Below are 27,371 nucleotides of genomic sequence, written 5' to 3'. Positions count from 1 at the left end.
AGATCATCCGAATCACATAGACCCTCCCAGGTAAGGGAAAAGTGCCAACTCCTCTTTTTCGATGACCCCCTCCATGTACGTCGCAATAAGTGGGTGTATCCCTGCTTTGCGTGCCCGATCAATCCAGTCAGCTAGTTCAAGGACTTCGAATGGTTCTCCATACAATTCCTGCATGTAGGTCGGCCATTCATCGAGGGTCACCTTGCGGCCACTCGAGTGATGACGGAAACGAATGCCTGTACTTGTATCTCCAGCCAATAAAATAGCGGACAAAACAATGTCATGAGCAATGATGTCCACATTTTTAACGTCAACATATCCTTGAACACGTGTAAAGCGTGGAATGCACTTCATGAGTTGTGTGTATCGGAGTACTCCGTTCAAGGCATCGGTGGGCGGCGCGCGGTCCCCGAAGAACAGACAGGGGCGGTGGATCTCAGTCATGAAATGATTGTATTCAGAAAACTTGTGAAAGAATCTTTCACTGACCCATCTCGACGCCATATAGCCCGTGTCACCGGTTTTAGCTGGCTCTGCAAGCACTGGGACCGGTGGAAGAACATTCAAGCCCGCTAGAGCTGGGACACGCTGAGAAGAGACATAGAGGAGAGGGATAGAGCGCGGAGTACAAAGCCCTGCTAGGAAATGGGTGGACTCCACATTTGGTCGTCGGATAGATGAGTAGCTATTCAGACAGTGTCCGTTTGCTCCGGCGTGAATGACAACGTCCATATTTAATTGCAGTGTCGCGAGCTCGGATGGACTGAGGCCCAGATCGGATGAGGACAGGTTTCCAGGATAGGCAATGACTTTGTCGGATATCAGTATCCGTTCCTCATCGTCTGGCGAGACCGCAATGCAGTGCACCTGGTCCACTGCAGTATCTTGGATTAGTGCATGGAGAATTGAATTGCCCAGAACACTTGCAGCGCCAGTCAGAAGCACTTTCAGGGCATCCTTTGTAGGTATCCTTGCACGTTTGGAGGTTTGCTTGGAGGCCAGGATGAGATTTTCCGGGATCGCAGTTTCGATGCTCCAATCTATATCTAGATCCTGGGCGGATTCAGATCCTATCCGAGCCGCCATTTCTCGAAGAGTGGGCGCGGAGTAGAGTTCGCGAGTGGAAACAGAGACTCCCAGGGTTTCTTTGATCTCATTTTGCAATTTCGTTAGTCGAAGCGAGCTGCCTCCTTCAAGAAAGAAGTCGGACTCAGCAGTGAGAACTTGATATGGATCCGGTAGCACGCGACTCCAAAGAAGCTTCAGTTCCACTTCTCGGAAGCTCAACTCAGAAGTGGATCCACCAGATGTCTCACTTCTCCCAGCCAGTGGTAGATTCATCACGGCCTGACGATCAATCTTTCCCGAGTTTGCTCTGGGTAGTTCATTCACAATGAAAAATCGAGCTGGGTGCATGTACTGAGGGAGATCCAGATCCGTCAACAACTTTCTCTGCAACAAATCATGATCGATTTCCTTTTCGGCATTTGGGATGACATGAGCGATAAGGTCACCATCACGGAAAGTGACCACTGCTGTGGATAGCAGAGACTCTCCTGATTCTAACAGAGCACCCTCAACCTCCGCGAGTTCGATCCTTTGGCCTCGAACCTTCACCTGCGTGTCTCCTCCGAGTCTCCCGAGAAAAATCACGCTGCCGTCAGGTTTTAAGCAGCCCTGGTCACCAGTTCGGTACCATTTGCCTGTTGCTACCGATCCATCCACAGAGCCTTTGGTTGGGTCTGGAATGAATTTTTGATCAGTCTCAACAGACATATCCCAGTAGCCCAGAGCAACACCCGCACCACCAATACAAATCTCACCACGGAATCCCACTGGGAGAGGCTGGGACTTTGCATCCAGAATGCAGATTGAATAGTTGGGCTGAGGCTTTCCAATCGGACTTCCGAAGTCACTTTTCTCCTCAGTGTCGAGAGAAACAGACTTGGATGTTGCAGTAAAAGTAACCTCGGTAGGACCGTATCCGTTAAAAACTGTGAGATTGGGAAGTTCCAGTCGTTGAATCTCGCGTTTGAATTGCACAGGGAATGGTTCTCCGCCGAGCCAGGCCAAGCGCCATCCGGTACACCCCTCAGCGAGTCTCTGCCGTAACGAAGCCAAAGAAGATACTCGGAAGGGACACCAAATGTGCATGCCACTAAATTCTCTTTAATTAGTCGTGTAATCTCAGAAGGGTCTCGGCGGGACTCCTGAGGCACAATAACGAGAGTACCTCCAGAGCAGAGAGCACAGAATATCTGAATTAGAGACATGTCAAATCCCAGAGAGCTCTGTTGGAGAATGGGCGCGGGCGCTGTATCAAGACCATATTCCCCAATCGCATGCGCGAGCCAGTTAGTCACACTGGCCTGACAAAGTACCACGCCTTTTGGTTTGCCCGTCGTTCCGCTGGTATATAAAATGAATGCTGCAGAGTTGGGTTGCGCTGCGCAGGGAACTAGTTCATTGACAGTGCGAACCGTTTCCAGAGATAAGACGGGTACATTTCCTTGAATCCCGGGTGCGAGTTCCTTGGCTGCGTCGCTTGTACTCTCATCACAGATGATCACGCTTGGTTGGGCGCTAGAGATTATCTCCGCGTGTGGAGATGCAGGGAGACTGACGTCCAGCGGAATATATGTGGCACCAATATGCAGGATAGCGAGGAGTGAGGCTATCAAGTCATTCGAGGGCTCACATAAAACCGCAATGCGAGAGCCGGTACCTTGACCCACATCACGGAGTGCTCCCGCAATGGAATGCACACGGGAGGTTAGCTGTTGATACGTGAGTTCAAAAGATCTATCCCGGATAGCGATCTTCTCTGGGAATGAATTGCAAATTGTTTGAACCTTTTCCGAGACGGTGGAAAGCCAGCCAGTCTCTTTTTTCTCGCATTGTCCAAGTTTGAGAGCAGTTGAGATGGCTTCAGAATCATAAATCTGGCACTCGCTGACCGTGGTATTCACATTATGCACCAGCTGTTTCAACAGATGCATATACATGTCGATAATCCTCTCAGTCCCATGAACACCGTACAGAGATTCCAAACAATCCATTGTAACCCCCAGACCTTCAGACTGAGACTCCAGGAAGCTGAAAGTGATATCGTAAGGATTGCGGCCCTCTTCTCCATCAATTATCGTGAGAGAGCTATTTCCGAATGGTATGCTCTTGGTCATTGCCAATCGGTAGTTAACCAAGACCTGGAAGAGGGGTGTGTGAGATGAAGAACGACGAATATTCAACTCGTCCAGCAAGATATCAAGCGGGACAGATTTCTCAAAGGCAGTGCCCATCTGTCGGGCAGTATTCTGAGCGACCTGAGCAAAAGTGCTGCTGGAGTGGACATTGAAGCGAACTGGCAGCAGGTTCAAGAAAAATCCAACAGTGTCCATGAAGTCAGCATTTGGGCGATTAGCGTCGGCCACCCCGATACATAGATCTTCCAAATTCAGAGACTGCGCCAACAAGATCTGAACAACGGCTAGATAAAATTGGAAGGCTGTGGTGCCGAGTACCTGGCATGCTTGCTTGACAGCGACGACCATATCTTCATCAATCACGCGAGATGCGTGAACGGTCTCGACTCGCTGGGTCTCTGGACGGACTATGCCCTTCGCCATCGGAAGCAGTGGAAGTACCTCGGGAATAGGAGAGTACTCCTTGCGCCAGTACGCCAAGTGACTCTTCAATGCGCCAGACTGTAAACTCTCTTGTTCACTGCGAGCAAACTCTATGCATGTTCCGCCACTCGGCTTCAACGGTTGCATGTTGTAGGCAGCGTTCAGATCCCGAATAAACCGACGCATGCCAGATGCATCCAATATGATGTGATGATAGCCCAAGACTAAGGTGTGTGACCGAGAATCTCTCGATAAAACTGTCAAACTCAATGTTTCCCCATGCTCAATATCCCAAACTTTGGTTCTGGCCGCCTCCAACTCTTGATCGATATCATTCTCTGTGGCATTCGGGAGGTGCTTGAAGCGGCGAACAGGAAACGACAGGACACCCTGCGTGGGTTGATTGTCTTCGCGACGAGCAAAGAAGCAGGTGCGAAGGCACTCGTGGTACTGCATAGTAGTCGTCAAAGCATTTCGCAGTCTGTCGATATCCAGATTGTCATCGATATCGTATCGGATCATCAGACTGTAGGCAGTTGGATCGTTCATCAGACTAGACAGCACATAAATTCGCGACTGTGCCGCGGACATTCGCTCGGTATGAATTATGTTCTTACCAAAATCTGCAACAGGCTCTGCCACAACAACAGAGCTCACCTGCTCTTGCTCCTTTTCCGCCTCATGGTCAATTTTGACATTGTCGTGTTCAGGAGTTTCCAGTTCATTGTCTGTGCTGGGCGGAGTCACATCTCCTGATTGAGAAGCCTCATCAGAATTGCTTTCTGAGGATTTTCGAGATTCACTGGATGTTCCTCCCTCAGGGTCCACATTCCTAGGGGGTGTCTCCACTTTTGTTGACATGATCTCCCTTGCTGCGTCTGTGCAGATCTGGGAGACGGAACTTCTTCCCAAGATCTTCACGACCGGGACATCGATACCGATATTCTTTGCAAACCATCCTCGGATCTCTACAGCGACCAGGGAATCAATGCCCAACTCAGTGAGGAGGACATCACGATCGACACCGCCGGCTGACAGCTGCAAAGTTGTTTCAATCTTGTTACAAAGCGCTTCCTGTATAACCGTACCCACTTCAGCCTCTGTCTCGGCATCTTGAATTTGGGTCTTAATGTTGTCACGACCATATTGAGGACCATCCTTCTTGTCATGGACTTGGATTTGTGGCAGGTAGTGCGACCACAGAGGATCCGATGACCAAACGGGTTCCTGACCCTCTTCAAGTGGCTCAATTCCAACACCAATCTCGCAAGAACGTTCACTGTTGGGCCGACCGGCCAGAATAGCCTCCCCAAATGCATGGTGGATATCAGTTTCAGAAAGAGGAGCATAATGCATTCTGCCGGCATATTCTCTGCTGCTCTTGTCGACACGCGTAAAGTAACCAACATCAGCAACATATCCAATGTGGATCACTGATGCTGGCCGTCCAGAGAGTCGGCGCTGAGCTGCCAACCCAGTCATGAACATATTGGCAGCAGCATAATTGCCCGATCCCTGTCCACCAGTAATGGCAAGATTCGAGGAGAGCATGATGAAAAAGTCCAGAGGGGTGTCTGCCAATATATCATTCAGATACTTAGCAACGTCCACCTTGGGACGGAAAGTGTCGACCATAGCGTCTACATCCAAATCCACGAACAGTCTATCCGTGAGGACCATGGCTGCATTGCAGACACCACCAATCGGAGGTAAGGTCTCTCGAATAACAGAGATAGTGAACTCCAACGATGTTTGGTCGGCCGCATCCATTGCCTGCACATGGACTTTCGCCCCCAGCCTTTTAGTTTGTGCCAACCATTCTGGATGGATGTCCGGCTTCCGGCTAGTAATGAATAGGTGCTTAGCCCCATGTCTGAGAGCCCATTCACAGACCGAAATTCCAAGCCCGCCGGCCATGCCAATCATCAGGTACGTCTTTGCCCTGTCAAACAGGATTGATGTGTCCAGAGGCTGTACGAGCAAACTCAAGGGCTGAGCTGTCTCCCAGGAGATGATATAAGGTTGATCCAGAATAGATGCATCGGCGCTAGCAATGTTTTCAATGTTCAGAACCTCAATCTCAGATTCCAGCGCATTGCCGTTAGTGGGGCTGGCCAGGCAACCAGACAAGGTTTCATATGCAACCTTGAGAGCTTTCTGAATGTTGATAAAGGTAGCGAGCCCACGCTAGAACAAAGCACTGTCCCATCGGTGAATGCTGCATCCCGCTGGTAACGCGGACTGAATAGTCGGCGATTCCGAAGTTGAAGCAGCCGAACAGTCGAGATAGACTGAAATATTCTGGGGAATCAAACGTTGTACAGCACGAACAGAGCTGTGCGGGTGGATGCTGATCCAGTCAAGTTGGATTGGGCTACGAGATGATGCGCACAGAGGGTGTAGTCCAAATCGGCGCGCCTCGTCAGAGAAGGATGCAGCCAGGCCTGCTCTCGGATGATAAATGAGAGCGGAGTGGCCCTTTTGCGCAGAGCTGAGAAGTCCGATCAACATGATCTGGTCAGCAACTCGCTCGAGAACCTCCAAGCTGCAGTCTTTCTCATCGATGAAGGCAACATTTTCTTTGGCAATGCTGATGGTAGATGTGTTACTTTCCGAAACAGCCAGAATGGGCATATTGGAATCAATAACACGACCGACACTAAGGTAGAGTGCCTGGCCCTGGCCATTTGGAATGGAAAGGGAATATTGGACCCTGACAAGCAAACTCCAAATTGCACCTAACAACGGCTCTAGCACTGATTCAGTCAGCGCGAGCTTGTTTCTTTGACGGGTGAGGCCGATGGGAGCATTGACATTGCTCATTGGCTTCCTCATCGATCGGTATCTGGAGTTGTAGCGATCATTGAGCTTTTGGTCCGGTCGCGCACGGGGAACAAGCGTATCAGATCCCTCCACGACGAGTTCCCGCTCAACTGGCCACAAAATTGGACTTTCGTCATGATCATGAGCCGAGACCGCCTTCAATCGCAAGAAAGTCTCTAAGATGGTTCGAGCCGTCGATGATGGGCTAGTGAACGAGTCCAAATCTAGAAACTGTATATTAACATGAGGCAGCTCTTTGCTGATCGCTCTTGCCATGCCGACCATCATGTTAGAATGAGGGCTATCTGTTCTCCTCTTGGTGGTCAACCATAGCACATTGCGGGCGGAAACAACCATTGTCTGCAGTGCCTTCACCCTTGTAGGAGTGATTGATTCCGAGAACAAAGTGTTGTCTAACTCCTGGAGGAAGATGACGTCTGCCTGGCTTCCAACGCGAGAGAAGTCAATGGATTCAAGATCGCTGGAGAGAGTTGTGCGACCGCCCCATGAGCGACCGACTAGCCGTTGGATGGAATTCACTGTCTTAGACACTGCCAGCGACTTTCCACCAACAATCAGAAGAGACTTTACCTCAGGAATCTCATCGATGTATTCAAGTGGTTCACGCAACACCTGAATTGTATCGTTGGCGGCCTGAGTTACCATGAGGGACATGCAGTGCTGGGTAGAGTCGGGGATATCGTGGAATGCCAAGTCAACACCGGAGAAGCCCGTCTCCTGAAGTGCACTATGCCATTCTTCAGTGGTCAATCCAGGATGAATTCTTCGCCCTTCACCTGCACCCAACCACCATCCAGATAGACCTCCGACGCAGAAAGTGGTTCGCATCATTTTTGTGCCTGTGATCTCGACGAGGAACAAGAAACCGCCCGGCTTGAGTAGCGAGCGTGCATTCTTTAGCGTATCTTTAATGTGAGCCGTGGCGTGAAGGACGTTAGAAGCAACAACAACATCGTAAGCATGCTTCTGGAACCCTTGAGGGCCAACATCCTTCTCCACGTCAAGAGTCTTGAAAATGGTCTTATCACGGAAATCACCGAATCTGTCAGCCGCATCGCCGAAGAAAGCGGGAGATATATCTGTGAAGGTGTATGTGTAAAAGGCATTGCCGACAGCTCGCAGAATATAATCAGTCTGCCCACAATGTTTTGTTAGTACACTTTCAAACTACTAGTAGTGATGTGGAATTCGAATCAACGTGCTTACCGTTGATCCAGTACCAGCGCCAATTTCGATATATCTTGCCTGTGGGAACTTGTGGGCAATCTGCTCGAGAACACCAGCCATGCCTCCATTGACATCAGCAAGACCACATCCCTCGCTGTATAGACGGGTGGCCAAGTCATCCTTCATGAGCACTTCTAACAGCGAAGTTCTCTTTTTCAGATACTCAAGCATGTGTTCTCCGACGCGGCGGATACATTCAAGATCAACCGAACCAGACCATTTAGTCATGATCATGTCCAGAATTTCTGGTCCATCGGCAAGCCAACTCTTCTCGGCCAGAGGATGACGCCCTTCCGCGATCAATTTCACAGAGCTCTCAAAAGATTCAATCAATCGCTTGTGGTACCACAACAACCCCGACCGGTCGCTGGGAGTCAATCCTTCTAGTACTCCCCGCACGTAGAAAAGAACCGCTCTTTCGATATCAGTCGACAGCTCTTTAACATGCTGGGCCCGTTTCAGATCGTGAGTCGGCTCTGTGAGGCAAAGTGAAGGATCCGCTTTATATATTATGTCGAAAAACATCTTTCGGTCTTGCTCCTCGGTCGGTGGGGCCACAGGCTCGACAGACACAGACTCCATCTGCACCGCTGCTTTTCCAGAAGAGCTGTAGATGTGGACGTCACCAACAATCCCGGCGCCGTTGCGGGCAGTGATGAAAGATTCGGTTCTGATACTGAGCGTCTCCACATCCGTAAGTTGCACATGTGGGTTCACAACCACTCGCTTGATCCCCACTGGCAGAATAGCAGTCGGAAGCTTACCCGCTCTGGGGTCTGCGCGAGCATGAAAGAGATTCTGCCAGCTAACATCCAATACTGCTGGATGCAGAGTGTAGCGTCCCATCAGTTCGTCAGCCGACCACTCGGCCGTAGCCACAGAGTAGTCAAGTCTGCGCTGGACATCTTCAAGACGACGGAAGGCACCAGTATACATGAAACCGTTCTGAGCGAATGTATCATAGCCGTCCTCGCTATCTATGGGATGTAAGCCTGGTCGGGGCGCTGCGTACGGGGGCAGCTCATGCTCGCTCCCTTCGTCGAGATGAATGGTCATCCTGCCGCCACCGGCATAGCTCATGGATCCAAGATGGGGGTCGGAATAATGATAGGAGAACTCCCCGCAGATGAACTTGGGGTCTACCGAATCCTTTAAGCACACCGTGAAAACTGTTTCCAGACCTTCGCGAGTATCGGGAACAATCACTGGGCGACGGATTTTGATATCCTCCAACTCGATCCGTCGAATCGGTTTACCACCCGCAATGAGTCTCGCTGCTTCACAGGATAAGGAGACATAAGACGTTCCAGGCAGTAGCACCTCACCAGAAATGAAATGTCCCTGTGTCCAAGGAAGTTCTTTGACCGTGAGAATATTGCGCCAGCGCATTTCACGATCCGTATCATCCGAAACACGACGACCGAGCAGTGGATGACGAGAATCAACATTCTTCCTGTAATTTGCAGAGATCCGTGACTCGGACCAGTAAATGCGATCATGATCCCAGGCATAGGGAGGGAGATCCTTCAGGAGCTTGGGCGTCCCAAAGTCGTCCCCGGACATGAAGGCTCGTTGAAACCCGTCGAAGCTAACACAGTCAGGGCCAAGATGGCACCAAAGGGCACCAACCATCTCCCCCAATGCATCAACATCGCTTGAGTTTCGCTTGAGAGTTCCGAGGTAAGGTGGAGTGGCACCTGATGCAAGTTCCAAAGTCTGCAGAGTGGGACCTCGGAGTGTCGGATGAGGTCCAACTTCAATGGCCAGATCAAATGAACCCCCTGTTTGAGGAGCATATGTGACGGCCGGGCAAAACAGGACTGTCTGCAACATGTTCTGAACCCAGTAGGGACCCTTCAGGGATTCCAAGTCGCCTTGTAGAAGTTCCGTGTTTCCATCAACACTGGATAACCACAAGCAACTAGACTTTGGAGGTTGAACGCGAATGTCACAAGCTCTGAGAGCCTTCAAGTAATCTTCGGAGCAAAGCTCCATATGGTATGAGTGATATGCGGTGTCAACCTTGAGCTGACGTGCGAAGATCTTCTCCTGGTCGAAATGTTCCTTCGCCTGCTCTATGGCCTGGAGATCACCTGAAAGCGTGACACTCTGCGGCGAGTTACTAGCCGCCACACCAATACGATCTTGATATCCAGGTTGTTGACAAAACAACTGGGCATCTTCTTGACTAATGCCGACAGCGATCATTCCACCGGCCTGCTGATTGGTACCGTGAGCTAAGTGAGCGTATTTGCCTCGGTAATAGGCGATTTGCATTGCAGCAGCAGCATCAATCATTCCACAAGAGTAAACCGCAGCAATTTCACCAGAGGAATGACCTAGGACTGTATCAAAGTGAACACCACTAGCATTCAGCACTTCAACGAGTCCAAGCTGGATAGCTGTACAGAGTGGCTGAGAGATGAGTGCTTCACCCACGCGTGAGCTCGAAGAGTCTTTCGATAATTCTTCGATCAAAGACCAATCTGGCCCGTCCGACAGGACGTGAAGAACGTCATCGCATTCCTCAAGAACACGGCGGAATAACGGAGATCTCTCAAGCAAACTGCGGCCCATGGTAGGCCACTGAGCGCCTTGTCCGGTGAAAACTCCCAAAACTCGTGGTTTCTTGTCAGCAAGTCGATAGCGGATGCCAACTTCATCCTTCTTTGCGGACTTTCGATGCTGTGAAAGGAATTTTTCAAGGTCTTCGATCAGCTCCTGGTGTGTTTGCGCCGTGAAGAATGTTCGCACGCGATGGGCAGTTCGTCTACTCTGAAGAGCCCAGCTCAGGTCACGTAGATGAGCCAAGGGATGATCAATCAAATATTTCAGCAGCGCCTGGGCATTTCCTAGGAGGGCTGATGGAGAGTGACCAGAGAGAACAAATGGGTTCAGGTGGGCACCGCTAGGCTGTGTGGCCACTATAAGGCCATTGCGACCTTGTGGTTCATGGCTCTCTAGAATGGCATGCGCATTGGTACCTCCAAAGCCGAAACTGTTCACGCTGACGCGCAAAGGTATTCCTGAAGGCAGCTCAGGCCACGGCAGAGCAGAAGTTGGAATCTGGAACCCGTCATAGTAAGGCGCAATAACAGGGTTAAGGTCGTTGAAAAGGAGGTTTGGGAAAATGGTCTTATGCTTGATAGACAGAAGGGCCTTCAAGACCCCTGCCAATCCAGCACCGCCCTCGAGATGCCCGATCAATGTCTTGATCGATCCGACGTACAGTGGAGCTGATGGTCCAGAATCCCTGTCTCTTATCATCGCTTCGTAGATTGCACGCGACTCAACCGGGTCACCTGCTGGTGTTCCGGTACCATGGCATTCAAAGTATTGGCACCGATCCTTGATGGGATCAAGTCCAGCACGATGATATGTTTCTCGGATCAATTCTGCCTGAGCGGCCACGGTAGGCACGGTAAGACCGGCGCTCTGGCCATCAGAATTGACACCAGTGCCGCGGATAATTGCTTCGATATGATCGTTATCACGAATAGCTTGATCAAGAGGCTTCAGAACCACGACTGCTGCACCTTCACCACGGGCATAGCCGTTTACTGTCTTGTCCCACATTCGGGACTGAGAATCTGGTGATAACATATGGAGTTTGGACAGCATGACGTACAGCATCGGATCGAGAATTATATTGACACCTCCAACCACAGCGCAAGTAGCATCGCCAGCTTGAAGTCCTTGTACAGCATTATGCAACGCTACCAATGAGCTGGAGCAGGCAGTGTCCAGCGTGACCGACGGTCCATGAAGATCGAAGGTATACGAGATACGGTTGGAGAGAATGCTGCGAGCCACACCGGTACCGGCGTAAAGGGGGGATCGTCTCCATATCTCGAGTTTGTATATCGTAGTAGTCGCTCGTCATAACACCAACATGAACAGATGTCTTGGAGCCTCGTAGATGGTCAAGCGTATAACCAGCGCTCTCAAAGGCTTCGTAGGTGGTTTCCAGCATGTTACGTAGTTGAGGGTCCATGCTCTCTGCCTCATAGGGGCTAACATTGAAGAAAGCAGCATCGAAAAGTCGAGTATCTTCAGCCAATAGATAGCCCTTGTTCTTCACACTGGTAGATCCAGGAGCATCGGGGTTGGAGTCATAGAACCGCTTCAAGTTGAGAATTTCCGGGTTGAACTCCCGACGCACATCTCGAGGTTCTTTCAAAAGATCGAATAGTTTGGAAGGTGTGGAGGAAGCACCTGGGAATCTGCAAGCAGAGCCAACAATGGCTATGGGCATAGAGAAACCAGAGGCTGAGCTGGTTGACATAGTTGAATGAATTGACTAAAGGGATTGTTTTCCCTTCTTGAGATTTGATAATTGATTTATTCTCTTTCAAATGAGATTTGATGGATGAAACCAAATTTGCTTGAGCTCTACTGCCCTTTATCTATGTCTGGGATGATTCAACCTCTCGAACCCTTGATCAATATCGATCTCAGTACTGCAGATTTCCACTCTTTTTCCAGGCTGAATCATGTACGAAGGATTTCCAGAACGTCATTGCTTGAAGATATTATTATCCGAAGTACTCTGATCATTACTCAATATGGCTATTCCTGTGTTCCATTGCTGGGGTCTTGCACGCCTCGTGGAAGGGCTGATTCCCCTTTCGAGTTATTTGATGCGACAAGCGATATTAAAGCCAGAGTCTGAATACTGGCCACGTCAGATAGCCAGGATGGTGCTCCTGAACGTGTAAGTATACATTCAGGTACATCCATAGTAACCAAATACTCCACCACAGGGCTAGCCACTAGACTCAGCTCCGGTGTTTCTCTCAGTAGCTCAATCTATGTAGATTGATTACGCAATGAGTACCATGTAGCTGGGAGTTGAAGGATTCACGAACGCCTTGAGGGGTAATAGTTTGCCCAGGTGAGGATATCATATTGGCCCCGGGCCCTGTATCTGCAGCCTGCATGGACGCCCTATGTTGTATTCCGCCCGAGTCCTGGAGGCCGCCGTGGTATCCAATCTAAGTGATCAATTGATATTCTTTGAGGGGAAATAACAGGGCCAATCTTTATTTCTCAACATTATCATGAATTGGTTATGACAACTGTCAGCCATTTGATCTCATGTGAATTTCAATAATGGTCGAGTAATACCTACTATCGCCCATTTGGATAGTAGTAAATCCATAGGTTTCCGACCTAGTATGATACGAGCTTCAAGATTTGGCAGCTCGGAAAAATAGTGGAACCTTAGAACATTGATCGTCAGGATTATCTGCACATCATGGTACGCGCTAGTGCTTATTCCCACGCGTGGGCGGCCCGCTTCTTAGTACAGCCCCCGATCCTTTGGCGAACCCGGGGGCCATATGTACATGATCTAGATCTAAGGCGAAATCCTTGAGATCCTGTACACAAGCGGGGTACGGAGTATCTCGCAACTTCATGTTTCATCCCACGTTTGAATCCGCGTGGCAAACCTGAATCCTTTTACAAATCCAGGTTTAACCGTAAGGCCCGCTCAACCTGACAGTTCGCATACAAAACAATTAGTGAACGTAAAGTAAACTATCATCAATGATATTATATCCACTAGTCTATAAGACTGATGATTGGCCATGGAACATACTTGCTCATATCGAAAGCAATCTACTGATGATGCAATATTATCAGCTCGCAATCCTTCCGGTAATTCAGATGTTATGCTGCTGTACTATTCTCCCGCATTTCGGCATCAATTAGGAAATGATTACGAATAGGGCTGGTTTGACTTGATGGATACCGTAGATCACTCTTTTGACAAGCAATTGGAACCGCATTTGCCAAGTTACTAGTATCTATAAGATTCGTCCATGTTTGGGATACGGTAGACTTCCCCTTCTCCTCTGATTATTGACCTTTTCACATCAAACCTACTGAAATTGAATTTCATCATGATCTTTGCTTCAGCAATGTTGGAACCTTCTCTTTTGCCTCCCCTTTTGGTGGGTGGCATACTCATATATCTCATCGGTCGATCAATCTACCGCCTCTATTTCCATCCACTTCGATTGATTCCTGGACCCAAGCTCGCTGCTATATCCCATATTTACGAGTTTTACTTTGATGTGATTGTTGGAGGACAGTTCATGTTCGAAATCGGAAGACTGCACAAGCAGTACGGTAAAGTTCACCCATGACTGAAAATGAATGTCTCAGCGCTGATATATAAACAACCTTGAAATAGGACCCATTATCCGGATCAACCCGCGTGAGGTTCATATCTTAGATCCCTCTTTCTACGATGAAATATATAGCGGTGGTGTCAGAAAGCGCAACAAGGATGCAGAATTCCTTAAAGCATACTCAGTGGAGGGTTCGCCGGTAGCCACTGTGGATCATGATCACCACCGCTACCGTCGAAACATCGTGGGCTCATTCTTCTCGAAACGCTCAGTCAACGAACTGTCCCCAGTGATTGAGGATAAAATACAGAAGTTGATGGAGCGCTTTTCTATCGCTAATCAAGCTGGTTCAGTCGTGCGTTTGGATGATGCATTCTCTGCCCTTGCCTCGGATGTCATTACACAATACTCCTTCGGTCGGAGCTGGGATTTCTTGGAAGATGTGAATTTCCGAAGAGAAATTCGCCATGCCATAGCGGAAACGGCGAATGCCATTCACATCAACCGGTTCTTTCCTTTATTTGCACGAACGCTTCGAATGATCCCTAGGTCACTCGTCGTTAAGATCCAGCCGGGCAAACAAAGCGTGGTGGATTTCATGAAGTCGATCTATGACTTTACTGCGCAGTCAATGCAGGTTGCTGAGAACCCTGGTCATGAAAAGCGAGATTCCAAGAAGGGAACCATCTTCGAAAAGCTCACGGACCCAACACTCCCACCAGAAGAGAGAACTTTCCGTCGTATTCATGACGAGTCAGGTGTTATTCTTCAAGCTGGAACCGAAGCCATCGGTCGATCATTGACTGTAGCCGCTTTTCATATCGCTCACAATCCTTCTATCCGGGACAAAGTCCGCGAGGAATTGCGTTCGGTTATGCCGACTCCTACAAGCAAAGCGACTGGAGCACAACTTGAACAGCTGCCGTATTTGGTATGTGTTCCCAATCAACCGAATTTGAATGAAGCAGCTAATCTTCCTAGTCTGGTGTTATATGGGAGGCCCTTCGCCTCTCTTACGGAATGACACTCCGCTTGCCTCGCTGTGCCCCGGCAGAAGCACTCAAATACGAGGACTATGTTCTCCCACCCGGAGTATGTTCTCTCTTTCTTACCTTGACCACTAGTTACTGATAAAAGAAATAGACACCTTTGAGCATGTCGACATACCTCGTTCACCACGACGAAAGCATCTTTCCAGACTCGTTTTCTTTCAAACCGGAGCGCTGGATGGAGGTCGGACCGAATGCAGACCGACTGACCAAGTACATGGTTTCGTTTACTCGGGGAAGTCGTCAATGTCTAGGATATAAGTGAGTTTTTTGCAGTTACTATTCCTCATCAACGAAGAATTTCTAACAAGATAGCCTCTCGTTCCATGTGCTATACTTAACAATCTCCAGCTTTGTTCGTCAGTTTGATATGGAGCTCTACAAGACCACTCTTGATGATTTGACTATTGTCAGCGATTATGGACTAGGACTTACCCGGAATGGAGAGGTGGAAGTTCTTGTTAAGGTCTCGAATGTGCTGAAGGATTAGTGGCGTGATTCCCACCAGGTTATGACGCGTGTCATGACATACTGTTTCAAATTTTCATCGATAGCCCTTTTTCAACAATAGACATCGATGACAAGATTAATACACACATGTGCATGCACATCATACATACATGATCTAAGTGGAGCTACTATTGTGGATCTGGTAGTGCGTAACTGTGCGTTGAACCCGGGGGCCAAGTGGGGGTCTCCGTTTCCGAGCTAGGGAAAAGGATTCAAATGTTTATGATAGCAGGAATGGAAGGATTCTAGTTTCCACCTGTCAATCTACCGCGAAGAGTGTGATCTTCCGGCGGAGGGTCGACTTCGGGCTGAAAATTATCATGATCATATTGAACCAGTGTTTGCCACATATGCATCTATAGTAATGTACATCATGATAGGTAGTATGACGCCGGGCGTGGATGCTATGGATAGCATCATGATATCTAGTATCCCGAGGTCTGGACAGTAGACTACTAAGGGACAGCTTGAACTACTACTACCTAGTACCCTGTTACCAATGGAGAAATACGTAGCCTGGATGTCCGCACGGAGGAATCCCCTCGGAGTTATCTCCACTAGCAGTAACTTGAAACTTGCACATGTGAACTATCCGTCACGGCCTCCACAGGTGGCGCTGGCTTGCCCCTTTGACACTGTACATATGGAGCTCTATATGCAGCAAATAGGAGGATCAGATATTCTCCGTCAGACCCACAATATGCCGACGCCTGCAGCTCCGATATGTACTCTATTCCCTGTTAAATATAAATATAAAGGCAATCATAGGTCCTCCCATGAGGCTAGTAGATCCCGTCGCGGAGGGTCGGACGACTGATTAACACCGAGCCTTTCAATGTTTCTTCGTTTGACCTGTACTCCGTACTCGATGTGCATCATGATATCAACAACCTGAATTTGAATATAGGTACCATCACTATTTGTGTATATCCATTAACATTGTATTCCCCTGCTTCTACCATCTTTCAAATTCCCAGCATCTGTTTGAAATTAGCTCTGAACCCATATATCTCCAACAGACACGACTTGGTCATGTCCGACCATGACAAATCGACATCTCACAGCAGCGACTCTCACGATCTTGATCGGTCGGAGTTGGCTTTCAACAATAAAGGTGTTAATGAAAATGGAAATACCGAAAAGACTGCGAATAAACGAGACATTGGCTTGGAGGAGGCGGGTCAACAACCACTGGAAAAGTCAGGAACAGAGGGATCCAATGCTTCCCAGCAAGACTCCAAATTGGTACATACTTTCCTCATCTTTTCGTGACTGAATACTAATGGATTGCATAGGTAACGTGGAATGGCCCCGATGACCCAGATAATCCCAAAAATTGGACCAAGAAAAAGAAATGGATCTCAATGGGAATTGTCGCAATGTTCACCTTACTGTCCCCTGTGTCTTCGACAATGGTAACACCCGCCCTGACTGCCATCGGAGAAGATCTCCACATCACAGAAGAATTCGTTCTTGAGCTGACTATGTCCATCTTCATCCTCGCATATGCCATCGAGCCACTTTTTCTTGGTCCCTTTTCAGAAACATATGGCAGGGCTGTTATTCTGCAGCTTGCAAATTTATTCTATCTTGCCTTCAATATCGGGTGTGGCTTTGCTCAGACCAAGAGCCAAATCCTCGCCTTTCGGTTCTTTTCTGGATTGGGAGCAAGTGTTCCGTTGGTAGTAAGTATTGACAAAAATCTAGGAAAAAATTTATTGCGCTGACCATGTGCCGTAAAGGTTGGTGGAGGAGTTCTTGGAGACATGTTCCGAGCCGAGGAGCGCGGCTCAGCTATGGCCATCTTCAGCCTAGCTCCACTTCTTGGTCCCTCTCTAGGCCCAATCATGGGTGGCTTCATCGCTGAAAATACCACTTGGCGATGGGTTTTTTATGCCACCTCAATCGCTACTGGGGTAGCGCAAGTCGCAGGACTATTCCTTCTCCGTGAAACCTACGCACCTCGAATTCTCAAGGTACGGGCGATGAAACTTCGCAAAGCCACAGGTGATCCCTCATACCAGACCGAAGAGGAGCGAAAAAAACAAATCTCTTCTCGAAGATATGCAAATCGCATTCGTGCGACCTTTCCGCCTTCTCATCACCCAACCTATTATCCTCGTGCTCACTCTATACATGTCCTATACATACGGGCTCCTCTACTTCTTGATGTCAACATTCCCCGACCTATGGACCAGCCCGGATTATTACAATGAGTTCACGGGAATCGGAGGATTGAACTACATTTCCCTTGGCCTTGGATCTCTGTTGGGAACTTACATCTGCGTTTTCTTGAACGACCGCACATACCGCCGTCTAAAGGCCCGCAATAATGACATCGGAAGACCGGAGTTCCGACTACCCTTGCTCTCCATCACAGTCCTCTGCGTTCCAATAGGACTTTTCATTTATGGCTGGACAGCCCAAACACACCAACATTGGATCGCCCCCAACATTGGCGCCTGTATATTCAGTATGGGAAACATGATGACGTTCCAATGCATGCAGACCTATGTCGTCGACACATATACGCGATATGCAGCCAGCGCGATGGCCGCTGTCTCCGTTCTACGGTCTCTGACTGCGTTTGGATTCCCTCTTTTCGCCCCGTATATGTACGATGACCTGCACTATGGTTGGGGGAACAGTGTGTTGGCATTTGTGTCAATAGCCATAGGTGTTCCCGCGCCTATTTTTCTTTGGAAGTTTGGTGAGAAACTGCGAAATGCCAGCCCTTACGCCACTGGTTAAGACTGTGCTATGCCTTGGCAGGGACATGCTTGCAGTTTTATCACTGTTGTATAGAATGAATATGGACATGTGAATTCAATTTGTATCATAATTTTGGAATAGAGGAGAAATTTGACAGACTCGAGCTTGTATTGATATGTAGTCACTCGGATGGATCTAAAATCGTTGATGTTAACAAAGAGGACTCGGAGCTTTGGAACTGGTAGCTCGAGATACTAGCACTTCCAAGGTTCTCATTATAGACATTTGGAACCATATTCGCATTTGAGATAATTAGTGCGCTTTCCAAGGTTATAGCATCATGATAGTGCTACTAGAGGATTGCAAATCCTCATCGATGCACTATCATCTTAAATCAGAATACTTTTAATCAATGATTCCACCTGGGGTCCAGATGGGCACGGGCAGCATCCTCAAGTTCCCTGGCTCCAACTCAGTCCTGAAGCCTACTCTTAGGTATAAAAGCAACAACAAGTCCCTTGGCAAAAAGTCATAGCCACATTTGCTCAGTTAATGGGAGAGTACACTGCCACAAGCTGGTCAGCTGGTGAATATTCAACTAGTGCCCAGCCTGAGGTGGACAAGGATTCAGCTGCAGTTCAAGTTTCAACTAGTGTAGGATGCACTCGTCAACGATTTCAGCGCTCCTTCGCATTCCAATTCAGTCAACTAAACTGGAGCAGCCTGAGCTTGTCAAGTTAGCGCGGATAAATTCTTCAAATGTTTCAGTTTAGTGAGAAACAGACCCCACACAATATACTCTGTGATATATATGGATGTCGATCCAACTTGAACCACCATCAATTCAAGTTGAACCCCACACTGGCACTTACTACATAGTATTGAACGACCGGCAGTCTCTGGAATTGATACAAGGCCACATCCAAACCTGATTTATCATGTTGATCTCTCACTGAACACCCATGGAATCCTCATTTTGAATTCACTTGATATTCACTAGAAAAGGCTGTACTTCGACTTGATATCAGATAATGGAAAGATGAACATTTGAATATATAGTGAATAGAAGATGGAATGATCTTAATATTGGACGATACCTCTATTAAACTATATAGCCTTGAACTTCCTAGGCACCTGGGTCATGTGGTCTATTTCTAGTACTGGTATTTATAGCTCCCTCTCTTCCTTGATCTTCTTCTTCTCCTTCTCTCTGTTATAGAAACTTGATAGTTTTCCTTGTGCATATCAGGTATAACGATCTTTGAATCTATCACTTCCCTCCCCACATGTGCATACACCCCTATCATCCAAGGTCGGAAACCCATATTTCCTTCCTTGCTTTCACAGGCTCAGAACAGAAAATATTTCCCAACATTGATCACACACTGACCATCTTCGCAATCAATCAGATAATCATGTCACTTGACTCGCTACCGACTGAGCTTTTCCTTCGGGTGATGTCTTATCTAGACTCCCCGGAGGACCGGAATGCTCTTGCTAGGACAAGCCGCCGATGCCACTCACTTTTAAACCGCGAACTTTACATTCTTTCTATTGTCGATATCAATTTCCACGGGCTCTTTTGGGCAGCCCGAAGAGGCCAGCTAGGAACCCTCCAACGCTTCTTGGATGCAGCATCCCCTGGCTTTCACATGATTTGCGATGGTTTGGATGTTAAATGGCGGCCCACCTGGGGCGCCAGATTCAATGGGGACCTCCTTCAGTGCATTCCGGTATTCAATTATGAGGGGCATATTGGGTACTACGGCAATAAACATATGCCCTTTTTCTCCCTCTACCGGGATGCACTGGTCGAGGCGGCCCTTCATGGACAAATGCAAGCATTCCAACTCCTCGCGGGACACATCCCATGGCATCTGAGCGAGATAGATTGTCACGAGTCTGGTGAGGATGCAGGGTGGCTGTCACTCAGCCATCTTGCAGCACTCCATAACCAGCCCACATTAATGCAATTACTCCTTAATGATGGAGTTAATTTGATGTCCGACTTCCCTCAAAACGTCCAAGAAAACACACCCTCGCCCTTCCACATCGCCTGTAGGGAGGGGCATGTGGAGGTTTTGGAAATCCTACTTCGACAGAGAGTTGAGCCCGACATGCTCGACTTCAATGGCGTCACACCAATGATACTTGCAATATCCTGGGGCAACGGAGAGGTCGTTCAAATTCTCCTCGATTACGGAGCGGACGCCTATCAAACATTTCGCTTATTTTCCATTCTATCTCTGGCTACAGTGTATGGTGAAGCTTCCGTGCTGGAAATCTTGCTGCAGACTGGCTTAAGTCCCGATGGCTTAGATGCAAACGGAAACTTGCACCCTATCATTGGAACGCAAACAAGAGAGTTGCATACTGGAGAGATGAGGCAACATTCCTCCTCCTCAATAAGTCAATCCAGCTATCGTACGCCTTTGGCCCTCGCTGCACTTTTGAATGAGCCGCAATGTGCCCGGATACTGCTTGAACATGGCGCCAAGCCCAATTTCGTCGAGCCAAACGGAGAGATCCCGCTTCACATAGCCCTCGAGCATGGGAGTTTGGAAACTGCCTCGATCCTAATTCAAGGTGGAGCAAGACGCGACATGATCGACGGTCTAGGAAACACTGCAATTCACTATGCATTATTGCCCGGTGACGGCCATTGGAGCATTCTTGAGTCTCTGACACTTCTCATTGACAATGGCTCCCCCGAGATCACGCCTGAATGGATATTCCGAGTACTAGAGTATGAACACTCTCATCCAGGAGTTTCTCTACCACCCGCTATCATCAAGGCTCGAGAGACGGTCAGTGGTCCACCATCCTATTGCCAACATTGTGACTCACTCCGCTCATGCGACCGCAGACACAGTGATGACTCTTTCTACCAAAGGCTTTACGAGCCTGGAGCTCAATGCCAATGTGCCAAAGCAGTGGAGCTTTTCCTCAATCAAGGCATACATGTTGATGCTTACGAGCCCTCGGTCGCACTTTGTTGTACCGAGCCGCGTATTGGCTGTGTACTGATATCATAGAGCTCATCATTTCAAGAGGAGGTGATCTACATGCTCACAATGTATTTGCTCAGACTCCACTCGACCTCACTATGGTTCATCCACCCAGTGACTCCTCTCAACTTTGCAGAATTTTGCATATCCCCCTTAATCAAGGCGCAGACCCTAACTCCAAAGACGACAATGGGCAAACCCCACTTCACCTGGCGGCGCAAGTGGGCAACATTTGGGCTATGGGTGCCATGCTTGAGTGGGCTCTGGAATCTGGCGACGCGAAATATGGTGACAGGGACGACGCGGCTGCCCGTCAATCTCGGTATCTGGACATAGCAGGGGTTGACAACTCGGAGAGCATCCCATTTCATCTCCTTGCGACACAATCTTGTTCCCCACCGGAATTTACTGCCATTTTCCTCTTTTTACTCACCAAAGTTGGAGGAGGTTTTGGACGTGCCACAATTGATGGTCGAAGCCGCTGTGAACCTTCGCAACGTCTCCTTCGTGCTTAGACTTAACGTGCGATGGGTTGCTAGGTGCAAAAATCCAATGTGAAGCTCCATTCATCACCCGCTGCATGCTTGACCACATGGTACACTACCCGGGTGCGTTTTCCACCTCTCATCCACATCTGCACTACATACTCAAAGACTACCTAGCGGATCAGATGACATTTAGAACATACAAATTTCGACAAATCTTTCTCTACTACTGGCATTCCCATCAGCTCATTTCAAGTTTACCTACTGAGAGCTAATTCAAAGAAAAAGAAATCACGATGATGTTACCTGGATCATTTTCAGTGAGAAACAGAAACAATATCCATGGCAGGTTGCATTGTAATCTTACATCTCAGGCACCAGGTTTCAAACTTCATTCCCGCTGCCAGTGAGTTGGGCTTGGCTTCCTAGGTTGAAATGTCCAGATTTATTATTTTCATTTTTCAATTGAACAATCTATCATGGGTCTAATTTCTCGTCACTAGCTATGACCTGAAGGGATTGCAATTTTGCAAAATCCAGCGCATCCGAGTCACATATAAGCGCGAGGCGAAACATACACGGTGTTTGATATATATATCCCTAGCTCGTGAGTACTACTTGTATCACACAGCCACATATAATATTCAAGCCCTCAGGCTGTTTTGAAGTATTAGCACCTATCATTTAACATCATGGTATAATGAGCTACTAGGTACCATCTAGATTCAAATAGAACTTGAAGTTTGAATGCCTCAAGTTTAAACCATGCCAGGTGCCGTATATGGCTGTGCATACCGGTACACTGTACAGGTAGTATATGATGATGGGGATGTTGAAGATAAGCTGAGCTAGCTGATATATGAAATGTAGAAATTCACTGAGTATATTACTTGTTCTATTTACAAAGAGGTAACGTGATATATGAAGTGTTTTCTTAAGAAAAAATGGGTAGAGTCTATTACTTTTGAATTCCATGATTCGTTAACCAATGTGGTGTCTAAGTTCACCGAGTTCCACGAAGGGACAACATCCATAATCAGTTTCGGTGCTTCTAATTTCACGACTTCAGCATCATGTCCAATATCGCACGCTAAGCTACTAATTTCTTGCGCCTTGGGAACCAGAACGATGGGTATTTGTCGTTTCTCCAGTTCAGGAGCAAACGTGTAGGCAGCTGTTTGAACAGTTCGGCGCAACAGAGATGCAATGATGAGCTCAACTTCGCTTAGAAACGGACATTTTCCTTGTAGCTCTTCACATTGAGCTTTTCCGGTGTTTGTCAGTAATGCGTCTCGGATATGGTGAGAGTCCTGAGTCATGTTAACGCCTGTAAATCATTGCTCCAGGGGTAGGATTCAGCCATACATTGACATTGTGTTCGCCTTGTGCATGACGAATTACATAGAGAATTGGAGGCATTTTGACGTGACGGTGTTCAAAAGTTCACCTTCAAGTTCAACTTCAACTTGATATCTTCGATATAGTATTTGTTTTTCCAGGTCAATTCAAATTCAAATCAAATTGTTCATCACTTTTTGAGATGAAAAGAAATTTTGAAAATCTAAAATTTCTGCTCACACACGTGTAAAAGATCTGGAGTGGAGTCAGCATAATTCCCATATATCTTAGATGAACATCGTAACCTCTTAGATTACTTTGGACCTGAAGCCAAAAGTTCTCGAATAAAATTATCTCGGTTCGATTTCCCAATACGGTAATGTGGATCCTCAACCAGAATAGGAAGTTTGTACCACTCCGGGCTCGGCTTGATTCCTCTATTTAGTTCGTCTCCACTGTTGCCCCAGAATCAGCAATGAAGGCGAGCAGAGGGGTTTCTCTACTAAGTACTGCATGTAAGATTAGTGACATGTTTTTCCTCTATCTCCAACATAATAAACTTGAGTCTTAGTGAGCTGTTTACTAAAGTTTTGAAAGAAAGAGGAGAAATCCAGTCATCAGCTATTACTCCCAGCAGTCATCCATCGATATCCCCCAGGCAAAACAACATGGTACAATCCCAGCGACTGCAGGATAAGGTCGCTATTGTCACAGGTGCATCTTCTGGTCTAGGCCGAGCTATTGCAATCCGCTATGCACAGGAGGGTGCCAAGGTAGTCTGTGCTGATTTGACACCAATAGCACGATCTCAGGAAGAAGCCGAGATCACAACTCATGACTTGATCACTCGTGATTGCGGAAATGCTATTTTTATACAAACTGATGTTGGGGATGCCACTCAAATGGAAGACTTAGTCAAGGCTGCTGTGGTTCAATATGGGAGACTTGATATGTATTATGATAACAGATCTGACGATGCTGAATCAGCCAAGCTAATCCATTCGATAGTCTGGTCAATAATGCCGGGATCAGTATCGAAGCGCGGCATCCCGCGGTACTGCATCTGACAGATGAAGCGACCTGGGACACGACTATGCGAGTTAACGTCAAATCAGTCTTCCTTGGCTGCAAATATGCCCTCGCGCAGATGCTATCCCAAGAGCCACACGCTTCTGGTGACCGAGGATGGATAATCAACATCTCATCAATCATGGGAATCATTGCAGGTCCAGAAAATCGTAAGTCTCCGTTTGGAAGGATTCATTCCAAGCTAACCCGCTATGATAGCTTCCTACTGCGCGTCCAAGGGTGCTGTTAGCCAACTTACAAGGCAAATCGCGCTAGACTACGCTCCTCACAAAATCCATTCCAATGCCCTCTGTCCTGGATGTGAGTGATCGAGTTCCTGTTGGTATCGATTATGACTAATTCTTTGATAGACACTCAAACCGCTATTTTCAAGGAGACAACAACTAATCTAACTCCTTGGGATGACCTCAACCGTCGACACCCATTGAAGGGACCAGGCATGCCAGATGATATTGCTAAAATGGCCGTTGTTTTGGCAAGTGAAGATGCGAGCTGGGTTACCGGAGTTTGTTTACCTGTAGATGGGGGATACACTGCTCGTTAGGAATTCTAAGATACACACCATTGGCAAGTCTCTGAAACTGATTCCTTATCATCTTGCTACGGCCCATGGACTTCAATTCTACAAATTCAAATGTTTTAAGATTACTGATAGTGAAGACATAACAACATCAGAATGCTACTACTAGTATGTAGTAGGTCACTTGAAGTTAAAGTTAAGTGAACATTTTGAACTTGAATCCAAGATAAATTCTCCTGGGTCAACGAGGCAATGTCATTATATCATAATATTACTCCTACTAACTTGAAATTTCTGTCCGTCTTCAGGTTCCAATCTATACATCATCATAGCATGAATCATCTAGGCAGAAGCAGAAAGTGGTGTTCAAACCGTCTATACACATTACTCGGGCTATTTGCATCCCACCAGATCAAACATCTCCAGAATTGACCTCATGCGCCTGTTGACCATTCATAGTCCCACTGACACGAGTCGACTTTCCCTTGAACGCTTCCTCGATCTGGGCGAAGTTTCTTCCTTTGGTTTCGTGCATAAAAAGTATACTGACGATGACAGTGATCACACAGCATCCACCAAAGAGGAAGTATATTCCAAAGTTGCTCTTGGAAAGAAGGATCGGTGTGATCAGAGCAACCGTAAAGTTACACACCCAATTACTGGAATGTGCCAGCGTGGTAGCTGAAGCCCGTGTACGTTGAGGTTGGATCTCAGCAGCGTAAACCTTCACTGTGACTCCCCAAGTGACGGAGTAGATAGCGGCATAGATGTAAATGCAGATAATAACGATCCAGCGACCGCCACCAGAGTGTTTATGAACCGCATCTCCAGCATACAGACCACCCATCAAGAACATCACAATGGTCATTCCAATACCACCCCATATAATACTAGTTCGACGACCCCATTTGTCGGCGTAAAGGAGTCCTGGAATCGTCACAGCGAAAATGACTATTGCTGAGATGCCGGAAGCTAAGAAACTCGACTCTGAGGAGGCAAGGCCAGCCTTTTGGAAAAGTTCAGGAGCGTACTAAACATTGGATATACAGTTAGCCATCTCTCCATAGAATAATACAAATCATTTGCAGTCTTGTCCAGATTCAAATCAACTCACATAAAGAACACCATCAATACCACCCAATTGCTGCATACCCATCAAGAACACAGCAAGTGTAGTGCGTCCCCGAACATCCTTATCAAAAATCTCGAGGAGTTTATCGATGGTTCTCTGGCTCGGTTTCTCGGTCTCAAGATGAATCTCCTGTACATGTACTTGAGCTTCAACCTTCTCGCGCTCTGCGAGGGTTACACCAAGCTTCTCCCACGCTTCCTCGGCCTCAGCATAACGACCCTGAAGTCCAAGCCATTGAGGTGATTCAGGCAGGAACACCAGGGAGACAGCGCAGGTGAGCATCGCCATGGCAGATAAAAGAATCCATGGGGTGCGCCAGGAGAGGGAAGACTGGATACTAGAAGTTCCATAACTAACAAAATACCCAACAACCAGGCCAAGGGTACAAGCCAGCTGAGGACCAGTTGTGAGAGCACCTCGAGTACGAATAGGTGAGATTTCGCAAATCAAAACCACCAGATTTCCAAGGAAAAGACCCTCTCCAACACCTTCCACAATGCGACCAACGATGAACATAGCTAAATGAACAGCGCCCGCTTCGATTGCAGCACCAACACCAAAGATGAATGTACCGATGCAAATACCCTTAGGCCGACCAAGAAGATCCGCGACATAACCCGCGAAAAATGACGAGATAGCAGCTGGGATCAGGATACAAGAAACGATGAGACCGTGAATTGTAGAATTTTCACTACCTCCAAATTGGGCCTTAAAGTCCGTCATATCAGTCACAGGGCCGATGATGCCCGTATCCATTCCGAAAAGAAGTCCATTTGCGGAACAAAGGATACATCCCCAGATGTATTTAGGCGGATTTCTTAATTGAGACGGGAACAAGCCCATGATATCGGCTTAATTTGAGTTTCGGATGCCAATTCTCGGAAATTAATCCAATATTAGTGATCGGCTTGCCGTTTTTTGTGAGAATTAACGATTCTGAAGCCAGGCAACGGGGTTGGATGGACTTTAAGTATCTTCGCACATGAATGAAAATGGAAAACCCGAGACCTGTCGTGTCAGCTCCAGCATGAAATTTTTTTCAGTGTTGTGAACGGTCTGGGCATATCCACCAAAGGATCTCATTGCATTTTACCTTTTCAAGAAACATTTACCCGATGCATAGATTGTTCAACTGAATTTTGTGGGAAGACCCACGTGTAGAGTCAATCAGCCTGAATTAAAGCTGACAAGCCCTTATCCATCACATTTGGGCACAAACTCCACTTCACGACGATTTCTTCCCGAGATCTCCACTTTGACCCAGAGCCCCATGGGGGATGGAATATTGTAGCAAGATTTCAGCAGGGCTGAATCCTCAAGTCGAGCGAGTTCTCTCGTTCTATTCAAAGATTCATGTTCTGGTGATTTCTCTCTGTGACTTTGCAATATCGAGATATTTTGTTACTGACATTGTGAGTACAATATAGAATATAGATCCGAGTCAGTAATAACAAATGCCGAGAACCCTATAAATCCCGAGCCGATATCTGTCCAAAAAAGGAAATCGAGCCGAGCTAAGACCACGATCTTCGGGATCATGGACTATGACTTCCTCGGCTTCGTTGCAGAAATTTTAATTTGTTTTTGGATGGAGGAAATGACTCATTGCACTTGGCACGACTCGGCTCACGATATCAAAAGTGGCATAGAACCCGAGTCGTGACCGCAAAACTATGAGACTCCGAGCCCTGCAT

At 47.6% G+C, this 27,371-nt stretch overlaps 7 protein-coding genes across 7 annotated transcripts; 5 read left to right on the top strand and 2 right to left on the bottom strand.

Moving 5' to 3' along the window:
- Positions 1–12: 12 nt before the first annotated feature.
- N7483_008122 (polyketide synthase) lies at positions 13–11,982 on the bottom strand (the record flags this gene model as incomplete). The annotated part of the gene is made up of 5 exons (XM_057091559.1): positions 13–2,103; positions 2,160–5,779; positions 5,828–7,604; positions 7,677–11,546; positions 11,590–11,982. 5 exons carry the CDS (start codon positions 11,980–11,982, stop codon positions 13–15), a joined length of 11,751 nt encoding a protein of 3,916 aa, XP_056946300.1.
- Positions 11,983–13,603: 1,621 nt separating this feature from the next.
- On the top strand, positions 13,604–15,373 carry N7483_008121 (cytochrome P450; the record flags this gene model as incomplete). The annotated part of the gene is made up of 5 exons (XM_057091558.1): positions 13,604–13,832; positions 13,897–14,765; positions 14,816–14,926; positions 14,978–15,144; positions 15,199–15,373. 5 exons carry the CDS (start codon positions 13,604–13,606, stop codon positions 15,371–15,373), a joined length of 1,551 nt encoding a protein of 516 aa, XP_056946299.1.
- Positions 15,374–16,425: 1,052 nt separating this feature from the next.
- Positions 16,426–18,144, top strand: N7483_008120 (MFS transporter; the record flags this gene model as incomplete). The annotated part of the gene is made up of 4 exons (XM_057091557.1): positions 16,426–16,638; positions 16,689–17,078; positions 17,136–17,369; positions 17,425–18,144. 4 exons carry the CDS (start codon positions 16,426–16,428, stop codon positions 18,142–18,144), a joined length of 1,557 nt encoding a protein of 518 aa, XP_056946298.1.
- A 1,376-nt stretch (positions 18,145–19,520) lies between these two features.
- N7483_008119 (uncharacterized protein) lies at positions 19,521–21,140 on the top strand (the record flags this gene model as incomplete). Its single annotated transcript, XM_057091556.1, has 1 exon — positions 19,521–21,140. The coding sequence occupies one exon, from the start codon at positions 19,521–19,523 to the stop codon at positions 21,138–21,140; it is 1,620 nt and encodes a 539-aa protein (XP_056946297.1).
- A 71-nt stretch (positions 21,141–21,211) lies between these two features.
- N7483_008118 (ankyrin) lies at positions 21,212–21,628 on the top strand (the record flags this gene model as incomplete). Its single annotated transcript, XM_057091555.1, has 1 exon — positions 21,212–21,628. The coding sequence occupies one exon, from the start codon at positions 21,212–21,214 to the stop codon at positions 21,626–21,628; it is 417 nt and encodes a 138-aa protein (XP_056946296.1).
- Positions 21,629–23,604: 1,976 nt separating this feature from the next.
- N7483_008117 (SDR family NAD(P)-dependent oxidoreductase) lies at positions 23,605–24,569 on the top strand (the record flags this gene model as incomplete). Its single annotated transcript, XM_057091554.1, has 4 exons — positions 23,605–23,888; positions 23,945–24,174; positions 24,224–24,325; positions 24,376–24,569. The coding sequence occupies 4 exons, from the start codon at positions 23,605–23,607 to the stop codon at positions 24,567–24,569; spliced, it is 810 nt and encodes a 269-aa protein (XP_056946295.1).
- A 388-nt stretch (positions 24,570–24,957) lies between these two features.
- Positions 24,958–26,520, bottom strand: N7483_008116 (putative MFS sugar transporter; the record flags this gene model as incomplete). The annotated part of the gene is made up of 2 exons (XM_057091553.1): positions 24,958–25,575; positions 25,660–26,520. The coding sequence occupies 2 exons, from the start codon at positions 26,518–26,520 to the stop codon at positions 24,958–24,960; spliced, it is 1,479 nt and encodes a 492-aa protein (XP_056946294.1).
- Positions 26,521–27,371: the final 851 nt, after the last annotated feature.

The sequence above is a fragment of the Penicillium malachiteum genome, assembly GCF_028827825.1.
Source record: "Penicillium malachiteum strain IBT 17515 chromosome Unknown utg000003l:1.0-4950554.0:1.0-4952489.0, whole genome shotgun sequence".
NCBI lineage: Eukaryota > Fungi > Ascomycota > Eurotiomycetes > Eurotiales > Aspergillaceae > Penicillium > Penicillium malachiteum.
This window is presented reverse-complemented; position numbering and strand designations above follow the sequence as displayed.